At 32.6% G+C, this 26,680-nt stretch overlaps 1 protein-coding gene across 4 annotated transcripts in view; it reads right to left on the bottom strand.

Annotated features, from left to right (window-relative positions):
* Positions 1-26,680, bottom strand: part of LRRIQ1 (leucine rich repeats and IQ motif containing 1) — a 228,833-nt gene that overhangs the window by 109,101 nt on the left and 93,052 nt on the right. For all 4 annotated transcript variants that reach the window (XM_059186458.1, XM_059186461.1, XM_059186459.1 and 1 more), the window contains 6 exons: positions 24,464-24,583; positions 14,529-14,618; positions 13,758-13,879; positions 13,140-13,235; positions 12,826-12,908; positions 5,982-6,083 (listed from right to left, as the gene is read on the bottom strand). In XM_059186458.1, coding sequence (XP_059042441.1) covers positions 5,982-6,083; positions 12,826-12,908; positions 13,140-13,235; positions 13,758-13,879; positions 14,529-14,618; positions 24,464-24,583 — 613 coding nt within the window. The remainder of the gene's footprint in view (positions 1-5,981; positions 6,084-12,825; positions 12,909-13,139; positions 13,236-13,757; positions 13,880-14,528; positions 14,619-24,463; positions 24,584-26,680) is intronic.

Raw genomic sequence — 26,680 nt, 5'->3', positions numbered from 1 at the left:
TGTAAGGTGATATCTCAATGTAGTTTTAATTTGAATCTCCCTGATGGCTAGTGATGATGAACATTTTTTCATGTGTCTGATAGCCATTTGTATGTCTTTATTGGAGAAGTATCTGTCCATATCTTCTGCCCATTTTTTGATATGACTGTCTGTTTTGTGTGTTTTGAGTTTGAGGAGTTCATTATAGATCCTAGATATCAACCTTTTGTCTGTGCTGTCGTTTGCAAATATCTTCTCCCATTCCTCTTTGTTTTCTTGACTGTTTCCTTTGCTGTGGGAACATTCCTGAACTTCATCAAATCTATCTATGAAAGAACCACAGCAAATATCATCCTCAATGGGAAGAAGCTTGCAGCCTTCCCGTTGAGATCAGGAACAAGACAAGGATGCCCACTCTCACCACTCTTGTTCAACATAGTATTAGAAGTCCTAGTAACAGCAATCAGACAACAAAGGGAAATAAAAGGTATCCAAATTGGTAATGAAGAAGTCAAACTCTCTCTCTTTGCAGACGACATGATTCTTTATATGGAAAACCCAAAAGACTCCACCCCCAAACTACTAGAACTCATACAGCAATTCAGCAACATGGCAGGATACAAAGTCAATGTACAGAAATCAGTGGGTTTCTTATACACTAACAATGAAAATACAGAAAGGGAAATTAGAGAATTGATTCCATTTACTATAGCACCAAGAACCATAAGATACCTGGGAATAAATCTAACCAAAGAGGTAAAGGATCTGTACTCAAGGAACTACACAACACTCATGAAAGAAATTGAAGACACAAAAAGATGGAAGGCCATTCCATGCTCTTGGATCGGAAGAATAAACATTGTTAAAATGTCTATACTGCCTAGAGCAATCTATACTTTTAATGCTATTCCGATCAAAATTCCACCGGTATTCTTCAAAGAGCTGGAGCAAATAATCCTAAAATTTGTATGGAATCAGAAGAGACCCCGAATCACTAAGGAAATGTTGAAAAGCAAAAATAAAACTGGGAGCATCACGTTACCTGATTTCAAGCTTTACTACAAAGCTGTGATCACCAAGATGATCACCAGCATGGTACTGGCATAAAAACAGACACATAGACCAGTGGAACAGAGTAGAGAGCCCAGATATGGACCCTCAACTCTATGGTCAAATAATCTACGACAAAACAGGAAAAAATATACAGTGGAAAAAAGACAGTCTCTTCAATAAATGGTGCTGGGAAAACTGGGCAGCTATATGTAGAAGAATGAAACTTGACCATTCTCTTACACCGTACACAAAGATAAACTCAAAATGGATAAAAGACCTCAATGTGAGACAGGAATCCATCAGAATCCTAGAGGAGAACATAGGCAGTAATCTCTTCGATATCAGCCACAGCAACTTCTTTCAAGATATGTCTCCAAAGGCAAAGGAAATAAAAGTGAAGATGAACTTTTGGGACTTCGTCAAAATCAAAAGCTTCTTCACAGCAAAGGAAACAGTCAAGGGCAACCCACGGAATGGGAGAAGATATTTGCAAATGACTGTTCTTTCTTTCATAGTAAAATGATGAAATTAAAATTATAATAATTGTTTAAAGCCCAAGCTATATCTTCTATTGAAAACATATTTTAATTGTATTAAAATACTAATTGACAAGTGTTTTTTTGAAATATTAGTTTTTGACACCTTTAATGTCCATCAAATTTTTAAAATGTTTTTCCAAGGAAAAATTTTAATATTAAAAAAGTAGAATGCTAGAACAAATCTCCATATACCATCATCTATTGATCCAACAGTTTCAATACTTTGCTACACTTGTTTTATTATCTTTTACATATATATTTATTGCTAATACTTTGAAGAAAATTCTAGACCCCATGTCTCTCACTGCTACATATTTAATAGGCATCTATAGAATTGTATAAACTTGGTGTTAATCAATTTTTTCTTTAGTTTGAGACATTACTGACTAGAAATGTTAAAGTGTCTACTTGTAACCATGCTATAATAATGCATGAATTTTAAGATTTATTTAATAAGTACAGAAGACAAAATATTAAAAATTCCAAGTGGTCCACTTCGATTCAAATATATTTTTCTTATTAGAAATTATAATCCAAAAGTATAGATAAAATTATGGACATTTTAACATTAAAGAGAAAGCAATGGCAAACTTATGTCATGTTTATTTCTCTGATACATTTAAATATTTGTTTGATAATATAAGTCCATAATTCTTCCAAATGCTGAAATCAGAAATATAATCTTCTATTTGTTTTTTTTTTATTAACAAATAATGTATTGTTTTAGGGGTACAGGTCTGTGAATCATCAGTCTTACACAATTCACAGCACTCACCATGGCACATACCCTCCCCAATGTCCATCACCCAGCCACCCCAACCCTCTCATCCCCCTCCACTCCAGCAACCCTCAGCTGGTTTCCTGAGATTAAGAGTCTCTTATGGTTTGTCTCCCTCTCTGGTTTCATCCCGTTTCATTTTTTCCTCTCTTCCCCCATGATCCTGATCCTCTGCTTTGATTCTCAAATTCCACATATCAGCAAGATCATGTGAAAATTTTCTTTCTCTGATTGACTTATTTCGCTTAGCATAATATCCTCTATATTGTAAAAGGCAATAGTTCATTTTTTGATGGCTGAATAATATTCTATTGTATATGTATACACCATATCTTCTTTATCCATTCTTCTGTCAATGGACATCTGGGCTCTTTCCATAATTTGGCTATTGTGGACAATGCTGCTATAAAAATTGGGGTGCACATGTCCCTTTGGACCACTACATTTGTATCTTTGGATATAATACCCAGTAGTGCAATTGCTGAGTCATAGGGTAGCTCTATTTTCAACCTTTTGAGGAAGCCCCGTATCTATAGTGGCTGCACCAGCTTGCATTCCCACCAACAGCATAGGAGGGTTCCCCTTTCTTCTCATCCTCGCCAACATCTGTTGTTTCCTGACTGGTTAATTTTAGCCATTTTGACTGGTGTGATGTGGTACCTCATTGTGGTTTTGTTTGTATTTCCGTGATGCCGAGTGATGTTGAGCACTTTTTCATACGTCTGTTGGCCTTGGATGTCTTCTTTGCAGAAATGTCTGTTCATGCCTTGGGCCAGTTCTTGATTGGATTATTTGTTCTTTGGGTCTTGAGTTTAACAAGTTCTTTACAGATTTTTGGACACTAGCCTTTTATCTGATGTCATTTGCAAATATCTTCTCCCATTCTGTTGGTTGTCTTTTGGTTTTGTTGACTGTTTGCTTTGCTGTGCAAAAGCTTTTGATCTTAATCAAGTCCCAATAGTTCATTTTTGCCCTTGCTTCCCTTGCTTTGGCGATGTATCTAGGAAGAAGTTGCTGTGGCTAAGGTCAAAGGTCTGTTTTCATAGAATCGTATAAAATTGGTGTTCTGCTCAAGGATTTTGATGGATTTCTGTCTCACATTGAGGTCTTTCATCTATTTTGAGTCTATTTTTCTGTGTGGTGTAAGGAAATGGTCCAGTTTCATTCTTCTGCATGTAGCTGTTTTCCAACATCATTTGTTGAAGAAACTGTCTTTTTGCCAGTGGACATTCTTTCCTGCTTTGTTGAAGATTAGTTGACCATAGTGTTGAGGGTCTATATCTGGGCTCTCTATTCTGTTCCATTGATCTATGTGGCTGTTTTTGTGCCAGTCCCATACCATCTTGATGATTACAGCTTTATAATAGAGGTTAAAGTCTGAAATTGTGATACCAGCAGCATTGCTTTTCTTTTTCAATATTCCTCTGGCTATTTGGGGTATTTTCTGGTTCCATATAAATTTTAGGATTATTTGTTCTATTTCTTTGGAAAAAGTTGATGGTGTTTTGATTGGGATTGCATTAAATGTGTAGATTGCTCTAGGTAGTATAGACATTTTCACAGTATTTGTTCTTCCAATCCATGAGTATGGAATGTTTTTCATTTCTTTGTGTCTTTCTCAATTTCTTTCATGAATACTCTGTAGTTTTCTGAGTACAGATTCTTTGTCTCTTTGGTTAGATTTATTCCTAGATATCTTATGGTTTGGGGTGCCATTATAATGGGATCAAGTGTTTAATTTCTCTTCCTTCTATCTTGTTTTTGGTGTACAGAAATGCAACTTATTTTTGTGCATTGATTTTGTATCCTGATACTTCACTGAATTCTTGTATGAGTTCTAGAAGTTTTGGGGTGGAGTATTTTGGGTTTTCCACATAAAGTATCATATCATCTGCAAAGATGAGAGTTTGACTTCTTCTTTGCCAAATCAGATGCCTTTAATTTCTTTTTGTTGTCTGATTGCTGAGGCTATAACTTCTAGTACTATGTTGAATAGCAGTGGAGATAGTGGGCAGCACTGTCATGTTCCTGACCTTAGGGTAAAAGCCCTCATTTTTTCCGCATTGAGAATGATATTCACTATGGGTTTTCCATAGATGGATTTGATGATATTGATGTACAAGGCTATACTTTCTCAAATGCTTTTTCTGCATCTATTGAGAGTATCATATGGCTCTTTTCCTTTTTTTTTTTTTTTTTTTTTTTTTTTTTGTAGTGTATGACATGGATTTGCAGATATCGAGCCAACCTTGTAGCCCAGGAATAAATTCCACTTAATTGTGGTGAATAATCCCTTTAATGTACCGTTGGATCCTATTAGCTAGTATTTTGGTGAGAATTTTTGCTTCTGTGTTCATCAGGGATATTGGTCTGTAATTCTCCTTTTTGTTGGGGTCTTCGGTTTTGTGATCAAGATAATTTGGGCCCCATAAAATGAGTTTGGAAGTTTTCCTTCCATTTCTATTTTTTGGAAAAGAAAAAGTATTAATTTTTCTTTAAATGTTTGGCAGAATTACTCTGGGAAGCCATCTGGCCCTGGGCTCTTGTTTGTTGGGAGATTTTTGACCACTGCTTCAATTTCCTTGCCGGTTATGAGTTTAATCTGCCCTTTTGATGTGTAAATCCTTTGACCCAAAAGTGAGTAGGACAAGCTTCAAATATAGTAAAGTATTTAAAATTCGAGTTTAATTTATAATATATAATGCAATTTGTATATATTGGCAGTGAAGTAAATATATTAGACTATCCTTTCCACGTGAGTTCACTTCTACTGATATAGGCTAGTCAGTATAAAATTTAAATATAATTAGTTATATGATGAAACAGCTTTATAAGACTTTCACATAAAAATGTAAGAAATTTAAAGTTATATAAGCACTGATACAAATACTAAACTACTATGTGAATGAATCAATACACTAAATTAGTATTTTAGCTCCAAGAACTGCATTTTGACTTTTATTAATTATATTTTATATATAATTTTTTATGTGTACTTTAGGACTATTGAGGATTTAAAAATTTTATTTTTTTTAAAGATTTTATTTATTTGACACAGAGAGAGAGATCACAAGTAGGCAGAAAGGCAGGCGGGAAGAGGGGGAGGCAGGCTCCCTGCTGAGCAGAGAACCCGATATGGGGCTTGATCCCAGGACCCTGAGACCATGACCTGAACCGAAGGTAGAAGCTTAACCCACTGAGCCACCTAGGCGCCCCCCCAAAATTTTATTTTAAATATAATTTTCCATCTTCATCTTTTAATCCTATAAATCTCCTTATTTTTTTACTTGTTTTGAGATTTTATTAATTAATTTATTTATTTGTCAGAGAGAGAGCAAGATCATCAGGCAGAGTGGCAGGCAGAGGCAGAGGGAGAAGCAGACTCCACACTGAGCAAGAAGCCCGATGCAGGACTCAATCCCAGGACCCTGGGATCATGACCTGAGCCAAAGGCAGCTGATTAACTGATTGAGCCACCCAGGTATCCCTTACTTTTTTAAAGCCTTTTTTTTAAATCCCAGTTAGTTAAAATACAGTGTTACATTAGTTTCAGGTGTATAATATTGTGATTCAACAATTCCATACTCCATTTTCATCTAAAGCCTTTCTACATATCTATGATTAAACCATACCTTCAAAGTAACCATCTCTTCTGGGTTGTGCCATCTTTGGTGATTTTGTAACAGAAACTTTATTTTCATTGTTTTTTAATAATGCTAGGCAAACCATGGGATCTAGACAAAAGGCAAGATAAGACAAAAGTTCAGCTATGGCTAAGTCCTTCTCTGAAATGGCTATAATTTTTTATGATACCTATTAGTAATAAAACATTCATATATTTTTGGTTATCTGATTAAGTACATAGCCAATACTTAATATAAGGCACAGAAATACTAGTAATGTGAAAAAATTATAATAAAATTTTCTAGTTATGGCATCATTTTTTATTTGAGGAATTGCTTTACTATTTATTATTATAGCTCCTTTCTTTAATTCTTAAATATATCTGCTGGAATAAAGAAAAATTTCCATAAATGCATAGTAGGTAAAAGGCATTATTACAGGAAAAATCATATACTCTATTTTTCTTTCCTCTGCATTTGAGGAGCTGGGAAGAAGATGTAAGCAAGACAAATGATAAGACAAGAAATAGAAAAAAGATCATTTCACTAATTCTACAAATAAATTAATGGTTTCTCTTTTGCCTTAATATCTTATATAACAAAGAAGTTGTTCTATATACATTTTATAGCCAAGAACATTCTAAATCTATTAATTTTATGAAATTAATAGAATGATTGTAAACACAGAGCCCTATGATTTATTGGTAATGGGGGATTGGTGCAGTTGCAGTTTGTGTTTGTTGAAAAACTGTAAGAAAAGAAAATAGTGATGTAAGTAACAGGGGATAGAAGAAAAAGCAGAAAGTTATGCATTTAACGTAGGTTAACATGAAACCACTAGTTAAGGCAGCATACATTTTCTTAATATCTTACATTATCTTGCAAAAGGAGACTTTAAGAATCTTTGCTTAACTAGTATCTAATGCAATATATAATTGAATATGCTAAATGGAAAATTATAATTTAAATAGTATAAAGCCCAAATTATATATTTTAATTAAATTCTAAGGTAGTATATTTTTAGAATGTTAATTAGAAAAACAGAATAGTAGTCAAAAAGTTATTTTTCAAGCATGAGGATACCTAATATTTCCATTAGTCTAGCAACAATTTATCATTATTAAGCATGATTTACATGGTTCACAGAGATTATATTTCTCAAGATTAGGGAAAATATTTGTCAATATTTGGGCATACCTCATAATTATATGTGACCTAAGGTATTTTAAGAGTTGGGTAGTTCTATATGAATTCAACATGACATCAATAAAAATAACAAATATTTTAAAGATTTTTCTTAATTTATTCATTTGAGAGAGATACAGAGACAGAGAGAGCACAAGCAGGGGGGAGAGCAAGAGGGGGAGGGAGAAGCAGACTCCCCACTGAGCTTTCCTCATTATTATCAAGATTAGATAATATATATAAAATATTTAGGAGAGTTATCTAGCTTGATTCACACAAAAAGATAATTTTATTCATCAGGGGCACATAAAGAGTGCTACATTTTCAATATCCTTTCATTCTAAAACATTGTGATTACAACCTTAAATTTATTAAAACTTACAGCAATGCAAGTTGCAAAGGGATAATAATAAGAAGCAAGAAAAATAGTAATTCTAGATGGGGGAAAAACATCACTTGATTTTGATAGTCCCTGGAAATATCACTGTGAAATAAGATACTATGCTAACCCCCAAAAATATAGTCAAGTAGACATGTCAAGGGACAAGTTTATTGTAAAGAGTACAGCCTGTGGTATTTTTTTCTTACATTATAAAATCAGTTTTATACATTTAAATCTACTCCTTTGAGATCATCAATGCAAGGATGATGTTGCAGTTTTTAAAATCTTTTATGTCCCAGTATGGCTTTCTCAGTGTCTGGGAAATAGGTTTTAAATACATTTTTATAAAATATTTAAAAGAAACCCATAAGGAAGCTGAGTTTCTATTACACATATGACTCTGTACTTCATTATCTCATTTAAGTAACATAACCTATATAGGCATTAGAATATTCTTGAAATTATTTCATCCCCTATATAATCCCTTTTCAGTTTCTAGAGTCCTAATATTAGTTCATTGGTTGATATTCTTGTTAACTTCATACATTAAAACCTTATTATCCATTTTTGTATGTATAAGTACATACAAATACAGTAGTGCTGTAAAATAAATTATAAGTCAAGGCTGGATGACTAGATGTACTTCATCATTTTATTTATTTATTTATTTATTTATTTATAAATTTATATTTTTTAGGAGGGGGAGGGCCAGAAAGGGAGGGACAGAGGGAATCTTAAGCAGGTTCCATGCCGTGTGGAGCCCTAAGCGGGGCTTAATCTCACAACCCTGAAATCACGACCTGAGCTGAAATCTGGAGTTGGACACTTAACCAACTGAGGCACCTAGGCATCCCATATTCCATTTTTCTAAGGAGTATTATTTACTAATTTAAATTTGTCTTCCCAAATAGAAACATAGACTTAAATGGCTGCAATACACACACCCAGTCATACACGTACACACAATCAAAAGCATTTAGTGACTCTTATCTAATTTACTGCGGACTTAGTTAATAGTTATTTATTGATCATCTACCATATGCCAGGCATGGTATCTCTCAGGTTCTGGGAATTCAGTGGGGAATAAGGAGAGTCTTGGCCCTCCAGGATCTTACTATTTAAATCGACTTTATTATTGTTTTGTTGAGAGCACATATGATCAAAAATCTTATTAATTATTTTTGGAAATCACTGAAATCAACAAAATAAATCATCAACAAACTTTATTTTGCCACAGTTTTGTCTATACTCTTCCCTTTTGATCCTTAACACTCATTCTTTAGTTATCCTATCATTTTGCAACCTGATCTCTTTGCTATAGCTCATGAAGTACTCAATTCATATTAAAAAGTTAGCCTAACTTATTTTCTGCTTGGCTTCATTCTGGACTATAACTCAATGTTAACATCACAGTCTCAAGCTATTTTCATCACTGAAATAAAATAAGCAAGTATTTATTAAATGCTTAATATGTATTGAGTGTTTTTAGATATTATAAACAGCTGCAAGATAATTCTTATCCCTAGTTGTGGTCCTACCTTTATAACTAAATTAACCTTGTTTGCTTCATCCTACTCTTTCTTCACTGTCTGAAATTTGAAATGTGACATGCATAAGCATGATAAATGTTGGAAAATCACATTATGTTTTTGTCCTTATATTCTTACCCCCTGAAACTTCTTATCATTGCTCTCTACCCAAACCCCTATACTCAGAATTCATCCTAAGGAGAGTTCCACATAAACCCCAAGCATTTATTCTCTTCCCCATCCTGTTCCTCTCCATTTTTCTACAGTTATGTTCACTACTTTTAGGTTATTGACTCATGTTTTCAATAAACCAGCAATGCTCTCCACTGCAGTTATAAACCTTAAACTTCCCTAGGTATCTGCTAAATTCTAACACAGATCACCAGGTTCTAAAATTATTTCTGTTCATGAGGCAACAGTAAAAACAAAAAGACAAATTAAAACCCCATAAAAACAAGACCAGTCATTACCTGTTTATGCTTATGTCCATCATATTTATTAAGTAATAACTTACTAGGGATAACAACAGTCAGAACACAAACTCAAACTGAATAAATATAACTCCCCACAATTTTAGATTTCATCCTATGGCTTCCAAACAATTCCTCTTCCCACTTCCTGTCCTCCTCCTGTTTTTTTCTGTTTAAAGCAGATGGCCTCATTTATCCCAATAGAAGTCATCAATACTGAGTCTCCCCTGATGATTGCCTATACCATATGTCTCCCTGGCCCCCTTCTTCTTCGCTAATCAGCAAACTCAGTCGTATTTTTCCTCTATCTGCAGCTTTGTTAAATAATTAACCCTCTGCCTTTGTCCTGTTTTCATTCTCCTCTTAAATCAAATATTGCTATGCGGACTCATACCCCTTGGCTAATAAATACATGTGTAAGATACAAACAGGAAGTATGTGTTTGCAACAAAGCAACTTGTGCTAAAGTCTTTCACGCTAGAAATCTGAATTAAAGCTTCCATGATATGTGCAATTATGCCCCACCCCCACAAGCCTTGTTAGACTGGAGATCTTAACTGATTCCATTTAATTAAGTTTTTATTCTCTGATGCTCCACCCTCCCTACCCCCTACCCCCAGAGATGGCTAGTCTCCAGCAGTTTTATGGACAATGTTGCCCTCTGGTGGCTTACGATTTTCAAGTTGGCAGGTTAGCCATACAAGATATAGATAGATCAATCGATCTATCTCCATGTATATTACTAGCAAATTTTTAAGGTTTAAGTATCTAAAATATTTTAATTTATTAGTAAGTAAAAGTTTAAAATTACGGCCATTATTTTAGGCAGATTTAAATAAGTTCACAGATTGAAATGTAAACAGGAAAGATACTAGAAAGTTCTTTTTCTGTAAGAAGAAAACCTGAAGTACATAGTCTTAAATGATTCAGTCACAGATACAAAGTGACATAAGTGCTACATTATTAACCCAATAGAAGATTAAAGCGTCATAATTGGAGAGGATCCTACTGATTTTCTTTATCATGACTTCATCCTTAACCTTACTTTGGATATTTCTATTCTGAATATATGTTGTGAGGGGGCAGTAGAGAAAAAGAATGAGAAGAATTTAAAAGGTCATCATTAAGTTTGACATTTCAGATTCAAATTTTAAAGAAAAAAATTGCTTTTATTTTATCAATCTAATATTTTGATTAAACAAAAGTAAAACAAAAATGTAACAGAGACATAAAACCTCCCACAGAAGTAAGAATGCAATTTGGTTTACAATCATGTAATTAGAGTAATGATCCCTATAAAAAATTATACAGTTGCCATTCTGGATTTTTACCCAACAGATCACACATAATGACTATTGTCAAAATGTTAAATTTAAGATGTGGTTGTTAACTTGTATGTCTGCTTGTCCTTTTACATTTGTTACCCTACCATGCCACCTTGTGACAGATAAAAATGGGCTTAATTTTTGCCTGATGATGATTATGTCTAATTTTTATCCATTAAAACAATGGTTTGGTTTTTATGTATGAGCATAAATTCTTTATTTAAATTTTTTGCTAAAATCTATTATTTATTGTGCTGATTTATTAAAAATGACTCAACAACAACGAAAATCCCTTAGTTATAAGAATTAGCAAGAAAGACCTATATATTTCCAGAGACAGAGTTTAACAAAATAAACTTTGCTTTAGCTTCATTATCAGAAACTATTACAAACATTGTAAATATCTTTAAAAAATAGCTATTGAACATAAATAAGTAATAATTATTTGTTGAACTTGGGCTGAATCAGTACTTAAGCCACTTCTGATATTTGAACTTCCCTCAGGAGTTTCAGAAACTATCATTCTCAAAACAGCTACTTATAGAATGTTTGTTGCACCCACTATTGTTAAGAGTTTGGAGTTACTATTTCCCTCCTTACTACTCCCTGAGATAGTACTCAGTTAACTGAGCTCTGATTAACTTAACAGGAGTTTACATCACAGGACTATGGGAGGCACAAAGGAAGTTGAATAGAGCACATATTCACATTTTCTTTAAAAATGCTTAAAATTTCACTCTCTCAAACCTGACATATGCAATGAAAAATACTACATTATCTCAAAAAGATAAGAGGTGTCACTAATATAACACTAAAAAAGGAAAGTTGAACATTTGTGAATATAAAAATAAATAATCAGGAATTTATCAATAAAGTGCTATGTCAAAAAATATCAGCTATTTCTTGGAAACCAGTGGTATTTTGGTTATCTTTATTTTTGTTTTTTTAAAAAAAATATATATACATTTTTAAAATTCTATGGATTAATGATTAAAATAATAAGTGATAAAATTAATAAAGAAAAATTAATCTTCTGAAAGCTTCTTTGAATAATTATATAAGCTAGAACTATAAGATAGATTCTCTGTTTTTCTCAGGACTAATGGTACTTTTATGAAAACATTTTACTGATGTTAAAATCATTGTAAATTAAGAAGCTGTTGAACAAGATAAACTCAAAACAGCTTTTAAAAAGAGGTCACATTACTTATATTAAACCTATGAGTCCATGAGTAAATATAAAGTTACAAGTAAATGCTAAGTTACATACAACATGCAAATAATTTTAAGTAGTTTTAATCATAGATATAAAGTCATAATGGCCAGCTATTTTATGCCCTGAGACTATAAGCTACTCTGCTATTAAGTAATGATACTAAAATGATTAGAGGTACCCAAAGAAGCAAATGATTTGGAGAATCAAATGGGATAGAAAAAAGGATACTTCTGAACATTTCCCAAGTTCAGCATAATCCTGAAGATATACATTGTATTTCTTTCACAAAGTGAAGCGGTGAAGCCCTCACAGCTAATATTCATGAAGCTAACAAGTTTATAGAAATAATTTATCAAACAATCAAGCAATTTAAAAACACAGAAAGGAATAAGCACATGAAGCACTCTTTAGAATCAACATTTGTCAAAGTGAACCAATTTAGAAATAAATTACACCATAATTCTCAGTGCACAATAGACAGAATTATCAATAACAAAATAAATAAGAAATAGGGGGAAGTGAAGATAAGCATTTAAGTGCATAACAAATCATTTAATGTAATAACATAATTCTTGTTAAGTTTCCTTAAGTTTTCAGAATTATTACCTTAGATATACTCATATCTGTGAATTTTATTTCTGTTCTTATTAAATATTATTAAATATGACTTGGGAAATAATATTTTAAAAGAATTTATCTTCAATATCAGACACAAAATTATTATTCAAAGAGCATTCATCACCCACCTAATTTTTTCTTTAATTTCTTTGACTTCATCTTCTGTGCTCTCTTCAACATTTGCTGAGCAGTAGCAATATCTTTAAAGCCCCTATTAAAAGATTAAATTTAATAAAGGCAAAACAAATATCCATACCATATTAATATATCTACATGCATATAAACATACATATCTGAACTATATAGGTTCCCATTTAAGAATCTGTAACATGCATACAGTTTCTTAAAAACTAATAATTCATAAAGTCTTGAAAAATAACTGCCCTGAACACTTAAAAGTCTCTCAATTTCTTCATATGTTAGTGTAAAATAGACCACATACCATTCTTTTGAAATTTTTTCTTCTTTTTCAGTTTTTAGCAAACTCTTTCTGCTGGTCTTTGATTCAGGAGTCCAGGATAAAGTCCTATTTTGTGATCTGGCAATAGAAAAAAACTATACTAACTGAATCAACACAAGTATATCAGCACTTTTTAAAACTACAAGCTGTTTATGTTGTCTCAAACTTGGAAATAAAATCCATTTAACTTACAGAAAAACTTTATCTTGAAAAGTAATAAAAGTCTGCCATTAATTTAAAATGTTTACATTTCAATTACTTGAAGCATATTTCAATCCTTTTGTCGAAAGAAATGCGGCACTGGAATTTTTATTCTATTTCTTATCTCTACCTATATAGTAGTATTTAAAAGTTCACTTGTTTACAACCATTAATGACATTATTTCACTGACACTTTTGTTGTTGCTTTAAGGAAGCTACCTCACACATTTTTTTTTTTTTTACTGAAAACCCCATAAAATGATTACCGTTTTAACGTTAAATGCCCTTCCATCTTCTATACAAGCAAATTTGTACCTACTTTTCATTATTTTTCTACTTATGTAATAATTGTAATACCCTCCTCATGGGTTAATCCTCTAAAAGAGCAATGTAGCTTACCTGCTATTAAACTGTGCATGTTCTGATGAAAACAAATCTTCTTTCTCATTACATAGCCATGCTTGAGCTGGATGACTTCGTAAATTCAGTGAAGTATCATCATATTTTAAGGTTCCAGAAAACTTATCAAGAGAGTAATGTATATTAAGTATAAAATAAATTGAAAAATTCCAGCACTTATATATTACTTTACATGCATATTATTGAGCAGTCTCCCAAGGAAAACACATATAAAAATTGAAAATTATAATAAATTTATGTAATACACATAAAAATGTGCTTTATTGTAGTGGTGGGGGATATGATTTTTGGTATTGTTTGCATATACAGAATGATTAATTGCAAAGATCTTAAAAATATCAGAAAACAAAAACTTCAAAGATTATCAAATAAATAACAGATACTACAGTCCATTGACCTCTGACTGAGAATCTTCAGCTGTTGCCCTCTTAATGCATATTTTTGTATTTTTAAAGTGCTGTCAACTAGTGATTTTAGTCTACTGCCAAATATGCAGCTGAAGTATATCATTTTTTTTTTTGCTACTGTGAAATAAAGTGTTGAAAGAAATCCAAAATAAAGAAAAAAATAGGAGCAAATGAAAGAAAAGCTATATGAAAAATTACATCTGGGGATGAGGAGGAAGTCAGAGGCTTCTAAAAGTAATTGTGTTTTTCAAGTCAATAAATTGCATTATTAATCACTACAGCACAGCATAACCTTAAAAACGAGAAAAGATGGAGCACTTAAGAGTTTTCCATGACATGTTACCTTTGGCCAGTGCAGCTGGTTTGGGACAAGCAGTGTTTGTGAAGGAAAGCGGGTGGAATCTAAAGTTAACCATTCTTCCTCTAAGGCAGCCTGCACAAATAATAAACAATGTACATAATTCAGTTGCATCATGTTTACAAAGAGCCTTTTAAATTGTTTTTTATACGAGAATATGTCGGAGTTTTTATTTACAGGAAAATATGCTACTTGCTACTGTGGGATGTTATACACCTGTTTAATGCAAACATTGTAAAAAAATAAAAGACTTCTCAACCCTAAGTGGGATAAAGTGAGAATGTGAGTACTCAAGTGTTCCAAAAAATAAGAGGTGCAGATTGTTCAATGTATTTAACTATTTGATAACCATGATTCTGAGCCAACTCCGGATGTAACTGAGGGAAATAATCTTTAATTTCTTTATAATGCAAATTTTAATATTTTCCACCAAACCTCACTATTGAGAATTTATGGTATTTTAACACATTAGTATCAATTTTTCCATAAATACTGTCTATATGATAGCTTTTACTTAATTTCTTCAAAAATTTCACAGATTTTCTGAATAGGTGGAAAAATAAATTTTGTGGCAACATAAAAATCATGGATCCTAATATTAAAGTCTCTAAATCAAGTCTGTGAATGATAAAAAATGTAAATTTAAACTTTGAAATGATACTTTTATAAGTCCCTTCACTTTTTACTCTTAAAATATCTTTATTCCATCTATGTAATTTATTTTATCTTTTGACAGAAGACCTATACTAAGTATGCTATTGCTACAGCATTTAGGATATAATTATCTAAATTTTGTTGCCTGTATTAGTTAATATGGTTTAAAATAAACTTCTTGGTTCTATGAAGTTTTTTGAATCTTTACAAAAAAGATCAGAATGCCCATGAACTTGCTTTTTTTTTTTAAGTTCTAAAAACATCAGACATTTGTCACTTTTATTTTTAAAGATTTTTAAATTTTATTTATTTAGATTGTATTTATTTATGAGAGAGAGAGAGAAATCATGAGCATGAGCCAGAGAGGGACCGAGAGAGAGGGGAAGGAGACTCCCACTGAGCAAGGAACCCTATGTGGAGCTTGATCCCAGAACCTTGGGATCATGACCTGAGCCAAAAGCAGATGTTTAACAGACTGAGCTACCCAGGTGCCACTTTTTTAAATACTTATTTATTTATTTATTTATTTATTTTAGAGAGAGGGAGAGGGACAGGGAATCTCAAGCTGACTCCATGCTGAGCAGGAGCACTACATGGGGCTCAATCTCATGACCCTGAGATCATAACCTGAGCCAAAACCAAGAGTTGGTCACTTAACTGACTGCGCCTCCCAGATGCCCCAATCGTCAAACATTTATGATTTAAAAACTAGAATGATTATATTCTGAGGAGAACTAAATGTTATTTTCCATTTATACAATTTTCAGTGTTTCTTGACTATGCAGTTGTTTGACAAGTACAATGTCCAATTTTTTCCAGGCAGACATTATTAACATACATATCACAGTTATATATATTTTAAGAATAAATATATGGTTTAAACTGTGCTATTTGGTGCAAACAGGATCCAAAGCTCCGATTTTTTAATTCTTTATTTTATGTGGCAAATAAAGAAAAATCCAATTCAATCCCAGGAAAGATTAAGGCCCATGGCATAACAATGATCATCAAACTCATATTCTTACTCTGATGAAAACTATTAAAGTGAAGAGAGAATGTGAAAATGTGGAGATAATACAATGAAAGGCAATGTGGCAGAGGATTCTGGGAAAATGGTGGAGTAGGAAGAACAGGAACCCTGTCTCCCAACCTAGAAAATGATTGCACTTGCAGAATCCATCTGATGTAACTATTTTGGAACTCTGGAATCTATTGATGGCTTATAACTTCCAGGGAAAAACTTGGATGGTAAATTGGGGTTAATTTTAGTCAATTTCAGCTTTTGGCACAACTGCCAGCTCTACCCTCTGGCCCTGAGTTAAGCAGCTATTCAGGAGTAGCCTGCACATAGCTTGTACAGCCAGGGTGGATAAGAAGGACTCTGTCCTCCAAATATGATGATCTGTGCACTAATCACTGATTACTTCCGATACAGAGGTGCAAAGACGTACGTGTCCTTGTACTTCCCATCTTGTTGCAAGCTCCTGCCCTGCCAGCTAAGTGATCTCCAGGGGTTTTAATGGGCTGGTGTCCTTCCCTTACCCCTTCACTTTTTTTTTTCTCTTTTTCATCTTTTGGGAGTGAGATATCTAAGACTAGGATGCTATTTTTTTTTTCTTTTAAGGCAAGAATGGGGTACCTGGGTGGCTCAGTCATTAAGCATCTGCCTTTCAGCTCAGGTCATGATCCCACAGTTCTGGGATCGAGCCCCACATTGGGCTCCCTGCTTGGTGAGAAGCCTGCTTCTCCCTCTGCCACTTCCCCTGCTTGTGTTCTTGTTCTCGCTGTGTTTCTCTCTGTCAAATAAATAAATAAAATCTCAAAAAAAAAATTTAAAAAAGACTAGAATATTCAAAAGCATCTGCATATATGTGGGAAATTAGATTGTCTACAAACATATATAGGGGAAGGCACAGGCTCAGAAAAGACCTGAAGAGACCTTAAGTTTATATAAAACTCAGGCTGATACTCAGCACAGAGACAGACTACAATAATATAGAAACAAACATAATAAAAGCAAAAACAAAATCCCAGCAAACCGTGGGGAAGATAATCAAATTTCTAGAGTCACCATAATCATTACATTCAATATCCAATTGTAAATTTTTAAAAAGTCACAAATCTCTCAAAGAAATAGAAGTTTATGGCACACTCAAAGGAAAAATAAATAAATCAACCAAAACTATCCTTAAATAAAGATCTCATGGCAGATTTACCAGACAAAGATCTTTAAATAATTGTTTTAAAGATATTTAAAGAACTAAAAGGAGGGAAAATGATTGATGTATAAACAAAACAAATATCAATTAAGAGACAGAAAATCTACAGAGAAATCAAGAAGAAATTTTGGAGTTCTTTAGTGCAGTAGCTGAAATGAAATATACCCTAGTGGGATTCACTAGAGATATGTCTCTGAGTAGGCAGATAAAAAATTAGTGAGCTTGAAGATAGAACAATATAATTATCCGGTTTGAGGAATAGAAAAAAAAAAAAAAGATTAAAGAAAAGTGAATAGAACCTATGGGACCTGTGAGATACCATCAAGCAGACCAACATATATACCATGGAAGTCATAGAAGGAACAGAGAAAGAAAGAAGCAGAGTGCATATTTGAAGAAATAATGACCAAAATTTTCCCAAATTCAGTTGACAGACATCCAAGCAACTCAAAGAACTTGAAATACAATGAACTCAGAACCCACACTGAGACACATAATCAAACTTTTTTTTTAATATAATTTTTTTATTTTTTATAAACATATATTTTTATCCCCAGGGGTACAGGTCTGTGAATCACCAGGTTTACACACTTCACAGCACTCACCAAAGCACATACCCTCCCCAATTCTTTCTAATACTTCCTGATAACTTTTGGAGCATCTTAGGATCCTTACAGTTTGAAAATTTGGCCCATTATTAATCTCAAATCTCACTTTCTAAACCTTCTCTTCTGGGGTCCTGTATGGCTCAGTTGGTTAAGTGTCTGACTTCAACTCAGGTCATGATCTCAGAGTCCTGGGATTGAGCCCCATATGGGACTCTGTGCTCAGCGGAGAGTCTATAGATTCTCCTTCCCTTTCTGTCTGTCCCACCGTTGGCTTGTGCTCTCTCTCGCTCTCAAATATATATATATATATATATATATACATGATTTTTCATTGAAGATGGAAGTATATATGGTATATATATATATATATATATATATATATATATATATATACCTTCTCTTCCATCTTCAATGAAAAATCATGGTGGCTCATATTCTTGGAGACTGTTATACTCCATGCATACCTACTAAATTGATATCTAAAAGTGCAGAAAACACTGAAAATAGTTTTTCTTGGCTTTTAATGCAAGGTTTTTCATCAAACAAAATATCACTTAAGTTTTTTTCTTTGCCTGTAATTTAGGTTGCATTTGTTTACTTTGCCATAATGTACTGGAATATGTAACACTCTGTGAAGTTAATTTGAGATCAGGATCAAACATGAACTCCAGAACTGAAAGTTGTCCAGCTGGACACAGTTGTCGCCTCAAAAATTATTCCTGAAAACTTACTGAATTTTACTTTGGTCTGAGAAAAAAAAATCCAAATTTGTTGTGGTTTTCTATATTTATATTATATTAGCTTTTCTCATCTTCTCTAGGTTTAGGGACTCTTAAGAGGACTTGTAATGTTTAAATTTAAAGATAACTATTTTTTTTATATATTGTCTTCTACGTAGTATACTTTAAGTAACAGAGAAAATAAACCTTGTTAAATTAAGTCAACAATTAAAAGTATTATCTAAAATTACCTTAAAGTTTAAAAGGTACAAAATAAAAGTGCAACTGTAGATCACTATGCCACATTAGATTTAACATATCTATTATTTAGATATTTATTTGTTATTGCATATACTTTATGGCAAGGTGGCAAAAATCTCCCCTAAAGGAAATTGAAACCTAAGTTTATTAAAACTTCTGCTAAAATAATTCTTTTAAAAAGGTTATTCACCTTGAACTGTGAACTCAAAGCCCACAAAAATGCTTTATTCATAACTGCTTCCAAGGTTTATTATGAGTAATATATAATAGTTGCTTAATGCCAGGAGACAATACTCCATGGGTCTCAATTTCTGCATGTCTTGTGACAACTCTCTTTCCAGACTATCTTTTCAAGGATCTTTATATAGCTAACACCCTGGGAAGACAGAGATAGTGTTTTCCCCCATGTTGGAGGGCACTATGCTTACCCAGGACTCATGTAGCATGAGTCACATTGATTCAATTGATAGGGTTTGGACATTGTTCACAGTGGAGGAAAATGCTAAAGTTATTTTGTGAGTAGGACCTTTTAGGCTAGTTCAATGTACTGTTGTTGTTGCTTCTAAATTGTAAAGTAGAAACTGATGTATTACATGTTTCACTTTTCTACCCCATAAGTGCCAGAGAGGCTTATCCCAAAGGGGAAGACTTGCAGGTAGAGAAGTGTTTGTGTGAAAAACTCCTTGTAATTTGATACTAGTTGGATGATCAATGGGTCAGGATTTAGTCTGAGTACCTCAACCTTGTGATGTTTTAAAATGTGAACACAAAATCATGTAATAAATTTTCCTTAAGGTGTTTTCCAAGTCCATGTAGAATATGTGTAGGAGAGATACCTAGAATCAAAGGACAATAAGAATACCTGGAGTGTTATAAAGCTAAGAAGAAACTTTATCAGTCACTCAATCCTGTGGATAAAGGGATTACAATTGAGGGATAAACAAGGTGAGGATAACCTGGTATATGTGCCACTTTTAGATGAGAAACCATTTTAGCTCAGCCTATAAGAGGAAAAAACAGCATAAAGCTTGAACTAATAAAGCTTGAAAATAAGCCTCAAAAGAATGTCTGCTCATATGCTATCTACCAATAAGATTAATTAAAATTCAATACTTTTTAGAGAAAGAAAACATCTTGCAGGGTCTTTTCACTTTTTCCATATATTTTTGATACTTCATCAAAGGTTAAATGCTGAAAAAGAGAACTGACTGACTCGAAATGCAAGAAACATACAGTCAATAGGAATAAACCTACACATGATCCAGGTATTGCAATTAACTGAGAAAGCTTTGAAAATATCATATGTGGTATGTTCAAGAAAATATAGGAAGTGATAGAAAACTTCAAGATAACTGGAATTTATAATAAATAATCAAGTAAAAATTCTGGAACTAAAAAATAGAATAACTAAAATTAAGAATTCAAAATATGGGCTAAAAATAATTAGGTAACATAAGAGAGATGGTTATTAAACTACAAGATGTGTCAGTAGGAAACAACCATATTAAAAGACAAAAGAAGAAAAAGGAACAATTCAAAAGAGAGTCTAAAAGACACATGTGAAATGGTGAGAAATTCTAACGTACACAATTTTGGAACCTCTTTACATCAAAGAAGAGAAATAATGAAAAAGATTAAATTTTTGAAATAACTGGCTAAGAAATTTCTAAAACTGATGAAAGACATAAGCCACATATTCAAGAAGCCAATATAAGCAGAGCAAATACAAATAAAATTACACCTTTACAGAAAAACACAGGAAATGAACCTTAAAAGTAGGCAGGGGAATGAGGGTGGGATGGTATTTTTAGAGAAGAAAAAGCAAAACTTTTTACTGACTTTTCATCAGAGTCCATGAAAGTCAGAAGCTAATGAAAAAGCATCTTTAAACACCAAAATCTTACCTAGAATTCTATATCTAGAGAAGATATCCTCCAAAATTTAAAGTAGGAGAAATGTTCAAGCAATAAAAAAGACTCAACCTGAAGTTAAATAATTACTAAAGAAAATCCTCAGGGAAAAGAAAATGAATCCAGATGGAAGCATGTAATGTAGGGAGAAAAAAGTACATGGAAAAACAACCACAACCTAACAAGCTAATGAAGGGGGAAAAAGAAAAAACAAACAAAAAACTTAATCCATGCACAGAAGGCAATAAAAAACTAAAAGGGAATATAGAACACATGAACAAACAAAAAACAAATACAAAGATGGCATTTATAAACCTAATTATACTCTTATTAAACTAAATTAAAATAGTCTGAATATATTAATGAAAAAATGTCAGAATATAAAAATAAGCAAATCCAATTATATGCTCTTATAAGAGTCACACTTTAAATATAAAACAGAGAAATGTTAAATGGGAATGTTTATAAAAACATATACTACTATAAAATTACTAGCCAAAAGAAGGCTATAGGTATGAAAATATTGGAGGAAGTAGCATTTAGTTAAAGAGGAAAACTATATGAAAGAAGGGAATTTTATTATGATGAAAGGCTCAATGACACAATGTCTTAACTATATGTCTTAACTATACAAAATACGTATGACCTAATAATGTAGCCTCAAAGTACAAAGCAAAATTTGACAGACTAAAAGCTCATTTAGAAAAAAAAAAAAAAAAAAAAAGAAAAACCCACAATCACAGTAAGAGATTCCTGCATTTTTCTGTCAATAACTGATAGAATTCCTCCCCCCCCAAACACTAAGTATTAAGAAGACTTTTAAAAATAATAAACCTGAAGTATCTGAGATTTCAATAATAAAATACATATATTCCTTTCAAGTGCACATGGAACATTTCTCCAAATAGATTATATGCTGAGACACACTTTTTTTTAAAATCTCACATCAAACTCTTCCAGAAAACAGAAACAGGGGAAATACTTCCCAATCAAATGTATAAGGCTAACATAACCTTGACACCAAAATCTAGATTAGGAGTTTTATAAAAAAGAAAATTTACACATCCAACTTCTCTAATATAAATGCTAATCCTAAACAAGTATTAGTAAATCAAATTCAAAGATATGTAAAAAAGATAATACATTATAGCTAAGTTGGTTTATTTGAATATGAGATTTAGTGTTTGGAAAATCAATGTTATATTCATAAAAGTATTTGATAAAATCCAACTCATTTATAAAATCATCATCATCATCATCATATTAATATCTTGGAATGGTAAAAATGTGTTAAGGAAAGTAACTTCCTGAATCAAATATAGAGTTACTATAAGAAACCTATATTAAAACATCTATTTAGTGAAAGCTTATTTATTGAAAGCTTTCTCTCACAGACAAGAAGCTAGAAAATGATGTCTACTATCATCACTACTCCATACTTTACTGGAAATAATAAGGCAAGAAAAACAAAAGGCATAAGAATTGGAAAAAAAGAAAATTATAATTATTTTCAGATGACATGATTGCATATACAAAATACAAAATCCCTGAGAGATAACCTACTAAAATTAATAAATGATTTCAGCAAAGTGGCTGAATATAAGGTCAACATACAAAAAGAAATACAATATTAGAAAACATAAAATATCTAGAAATAAATCTAACCAAAAATGTACAAGACCACTATGAAGAAAACTACAGAGCATTGTGGACAGAAATTTTAAATGGTTTACATAAGTGGTAGGACAGTCTGTGTTCATGGATTTAAAAAAATAATAGTCTAAAAACATTAGTTCTTCCAAATTGATTTATACATTCACTTGACCCAAGGGAACATGACCCCTTCTTCACACTATACACATAAAAATCAATTCTAGATGCACCCAGACTTAAATGCTGAAAGTTAATAAGGTTTCTAGAATATCTTAATGATCTAAGAGTAAGAAAAGATTTCTCATATGTCACAATTAAAATTTTTATTTGTAATTTGAAAACGTTCTGTTCATTAAAATTATCCATAAAGACACTGAAAAGGTAAGCTCCAGAGGTTAGACAGGATATTTTCAAGGAAAAACAGGGTAGTATTCATAATATATAAAGAAGTTCTACAAATCAACAAGAAAAAAAGATGTACAACCCAATGGAAAAATATGCCAACCCTTGATCATATCACAAAAGTGGCTAAATGGTCAATAAGCATGCTAAAAGGTATTCAACTATTAATTATGACAGAAATGTAAATTAAAATAATAAGATAACACCACAAACTTACTGAAATGTAAGAAAAAGACATGAAAGTACATTGGTGTACATAGAGCTTCCTCTGAAACCCTCATATTCTGCTGATAGGACTATAACCTGATACATTCACTTTGAAATAACATTAGGCATTATCAACTAAACATAGGTAAATGTTAAGGCTCAGAAATTCTCTTCCTAAAAGAAGTATGAATATGCACACCAAAAGACATGCATAAAAATGTTCATAACATTTGGTCATAAAAGGCAATACTAGAATAATTCAATAAAAAATATCTTCCAAGTAGTATATACTTTTAAAAAGTGGTAAATTTAAGGGGAACCTGGGTAACTCAGTGGGTTAAAGCCTCTGCCTTTGGCTCAGGCCATGACTCCAGGGTCCTGGGATCAAGTCCCACATCAGGTTCTCTGCTCAGTAGCGAGCCTGCTTCCCCTCACCTCCCTGCCTGCCTCTCTGCCTACTTGTGATCTCTGTCTGTCAAATAAATAAATAAAATCTTTTAAAAAAGTGATATATTCAAATAATAGATAAAAAGTGGTACTGACAAAAGAGTGGTATATTTACACTCAATAACACAGATAAATCTCACAGAATATTATTACACGAAAGAAGAGTACATGCTATATGATTCCACTTACAGCAAGTTCAGAATTAGGGAAAACTACTCTATGATGGAGGTATGAATACTAGAGAGGCATGAGGAAGGCTGGGGGTGTTCATATGTTCTATATCTTCATCTGAGTGGTGTTTATGTGGGTGTACCTGTCTAGAGAAGAGGAAGCCTGGGAGTAAAACCAGAATGTGAAAGGCAAGTGCTTTATACAATAAAATCGAGCTCAATTTGGTTGGAACATATAGAAGCCACAGGAAAGAAGTGGCATAGATGTCTGGAGAGTGTGCTACCTTACTATGGAATACTTAAATAGCAATTTAGAGAGGATACTCTCATTTCCTAGGCAACAAAGAACTACAAAATGCTGTTAAGCAGGGCATGAATTAAGCTCAGAGTTATATTTAGTGAAGGATAACTGATAAACAAAACATGGCATAAATCTGGTCAAAGAACATACAGAAACTCTTGTAAATAATCTATGACTACGTTCTGCACATATCTGTAGAGTACAAAAAGAAGATACTAAGAAATTAGAAGCATACTTTTTCAAAGGTTATTTTTTAAAAATCTGTAACATAGTGTTAAGAGGATAAAAATCTTAGAAGCTGAGTTAGCTCCAAAGTAGTATGCTAAAAAAAATTAAAACCAATATTTATATTTTGTAGTTGGTACTTACTTCATCAAACGTAAAATCCTCTAAGTTTATTTCTTCATATTCTTCTTCAGATTCTTCATTCTTAATAGCCTCTAAAGCTGTTGTCAGTTTCTTTCTCAAAAGAAAGCCCTTCCAAACTGCCTAAACAAAAATTTAAAGCATGTTATACAAGGTTATAGATCAAACTACAAACCAGATTCTCTGTGTTATCCCATTAGGAAGATAAAACATCTAAGACCTTAGTTTAATGGCTCAATAATCTGTTTTTTGAACTTTATGTGACACTTAAAACTGTAAGATAAATTAAACAACTGCATGTGTCTAAAGTTCTGAATCTCAGGAGACTTTCCTTGTGGTAAGCAGAAAAGAATCTCTAAAACTCCCTCAAATGCACATGTAGGTCAACCAATCAATTATCTGACAATTCCACCAGGACCCATTCTAAACTAAGAAGAAAGAGATACAAATGAAAAAACAATTTTTCTAATTTTCAAATAATTAGGTATAAAATAAACGAACACACATTTAGGAAAATTTCAACATATACAAATGGCCATATTAGAAAGGTACTATCCTGGCCCATAACTGTTAACTAATTTCATTTTAAAATAAACTAAGCACGTAATAATAGAATTAAATCCATTTAGGTTTCTCAAAAATATTGGAGTAGAGAAGATTTTCTAACTATATCTCCAAGAACACAGGAACTTTTAAAGAATAATTGTATGAGGGAGTGAGTTCCAGGATACATTAACTTTAAAAAAAAACAAGGTAGAATTAAGTGTGTTTTGCATGCTACCATTTATCTATAAATTACTGTATATAAATACATAATAAACAAATACATTATATGAACATATACTTAAATATATATGTATATCTGTTTGCTAATATTTAAAAAGTAAAAGTGTAACTTGTAAAATTAATTTTAAAAATTAACTATAGAGGTAGAAAATAGAAGACTCAGCTACAGAAGCCAGACTTCTCTGGATATACCTTTCTTAGATTTGACTTTGGAAATGTGCACATGCTTAAGATAATCATAAAATAAACATGAAATAAAAAGAAATTCCTGAAGAAATAGAAAAAATATGTTTCATGCTATGCACACACAGAATTTTTCTAAAGTAACTTGAAAATAGATTTATTTGACTATCTTCCTAGTGAAATATACTCAAAAGAAAAACTTCATTACAAAAGATACCTTCAAAATGTTTTCATATTCATATTGTTGGTAATACTATTGGTATTGTTATTACAGAAAATATATATATTAAGAAGTAGAATATGTAAGACAATAGCCAGATCATATATAACAATAGCAGTCACTCACAATCTCTATAGCAATCAACCTAGAAAGCTAAACCACAACCTTGGCAACAATGAGCTAAGAATGGTCAAGCCTTGGTTAATCAATGACTGTCAGCCTCCCTATTTTTGTCCCTACTTCTAATTCAGGACCGATCAGAGATACAGATATACTTCCCAACCAATCACAGAATACGCCCCACTTCTGGCTGCCTGCTTTCTACCTTCCCCATACCAAAAACCTCTAATTAGACCATATCTGGAGACCTCTCTTTCCACTCTAAAGATCTCCTGCTCCCCTCCCTGCCTTTGAGCTTTAGGCAAGTGATGGTGGCTGACTCCCTTGCCACAGCACTCTCTGAATAAATAACCCAATTTGTTTTATCTCCTCATTTGTACGGTCCTTGTTTACTTCCACTATGTATGCACATGTAAACACAGGCACGGACACACAGAGACACACACGTACACACAGAAGGTGAAGTGAAAAGGAGGGGCAAAATAAGAACAATTACGTTAACGTCGTTCATTGGAACCAGGACTTTCCATAGAAGAAAAGAAATGTAAATATAAATCAAATAAATAAAAGTCTTATCATCCTAAATTTAACTTTAAAATATCATCATGAACTCATGGCACATTTTTTTCTTAAAAATATGTATTTGTGGGGTGACTGGGTGGCTCAGTGGGTTAAAGCCTCTGCCTTCAGCTCAGGTCATGATCCCAGGGTCCTGGGATCCAGCCCCGCATCGGGCTCTCTGCTCATGGGTGAGCCTGCTTCCTCCTCTCTCTCTGCCTGCCTCTCTGCCTCTCTTGTGATCTCTGTCTGTCAAATAAATGAATAAAATCTTTTAAAAAATATGTATTTGTAAGCTCATCACTACAATGAAAAAATTTTAAAAACAATGACTCTACCAGTCATTTACCATA

The sequence above is a fragment of the Mustela lutreola genome, chromosome 8 (genome assembly GCF_030435805.1).
Source record: "Mustela lutreola isolate mMusLut2 chromosome 8, mMusLut2.pri, whole genome shotgun sequence".
NCBI classification, from domain to species: Eukaryota; Metazoa; Chordata; class Mammalia; order Carnivora; family Mustelidae; genus Mustela; species Mustela lutreola.
This window is presented reverse-complemented; position numbering and strand designations above follow the sequence as displayed.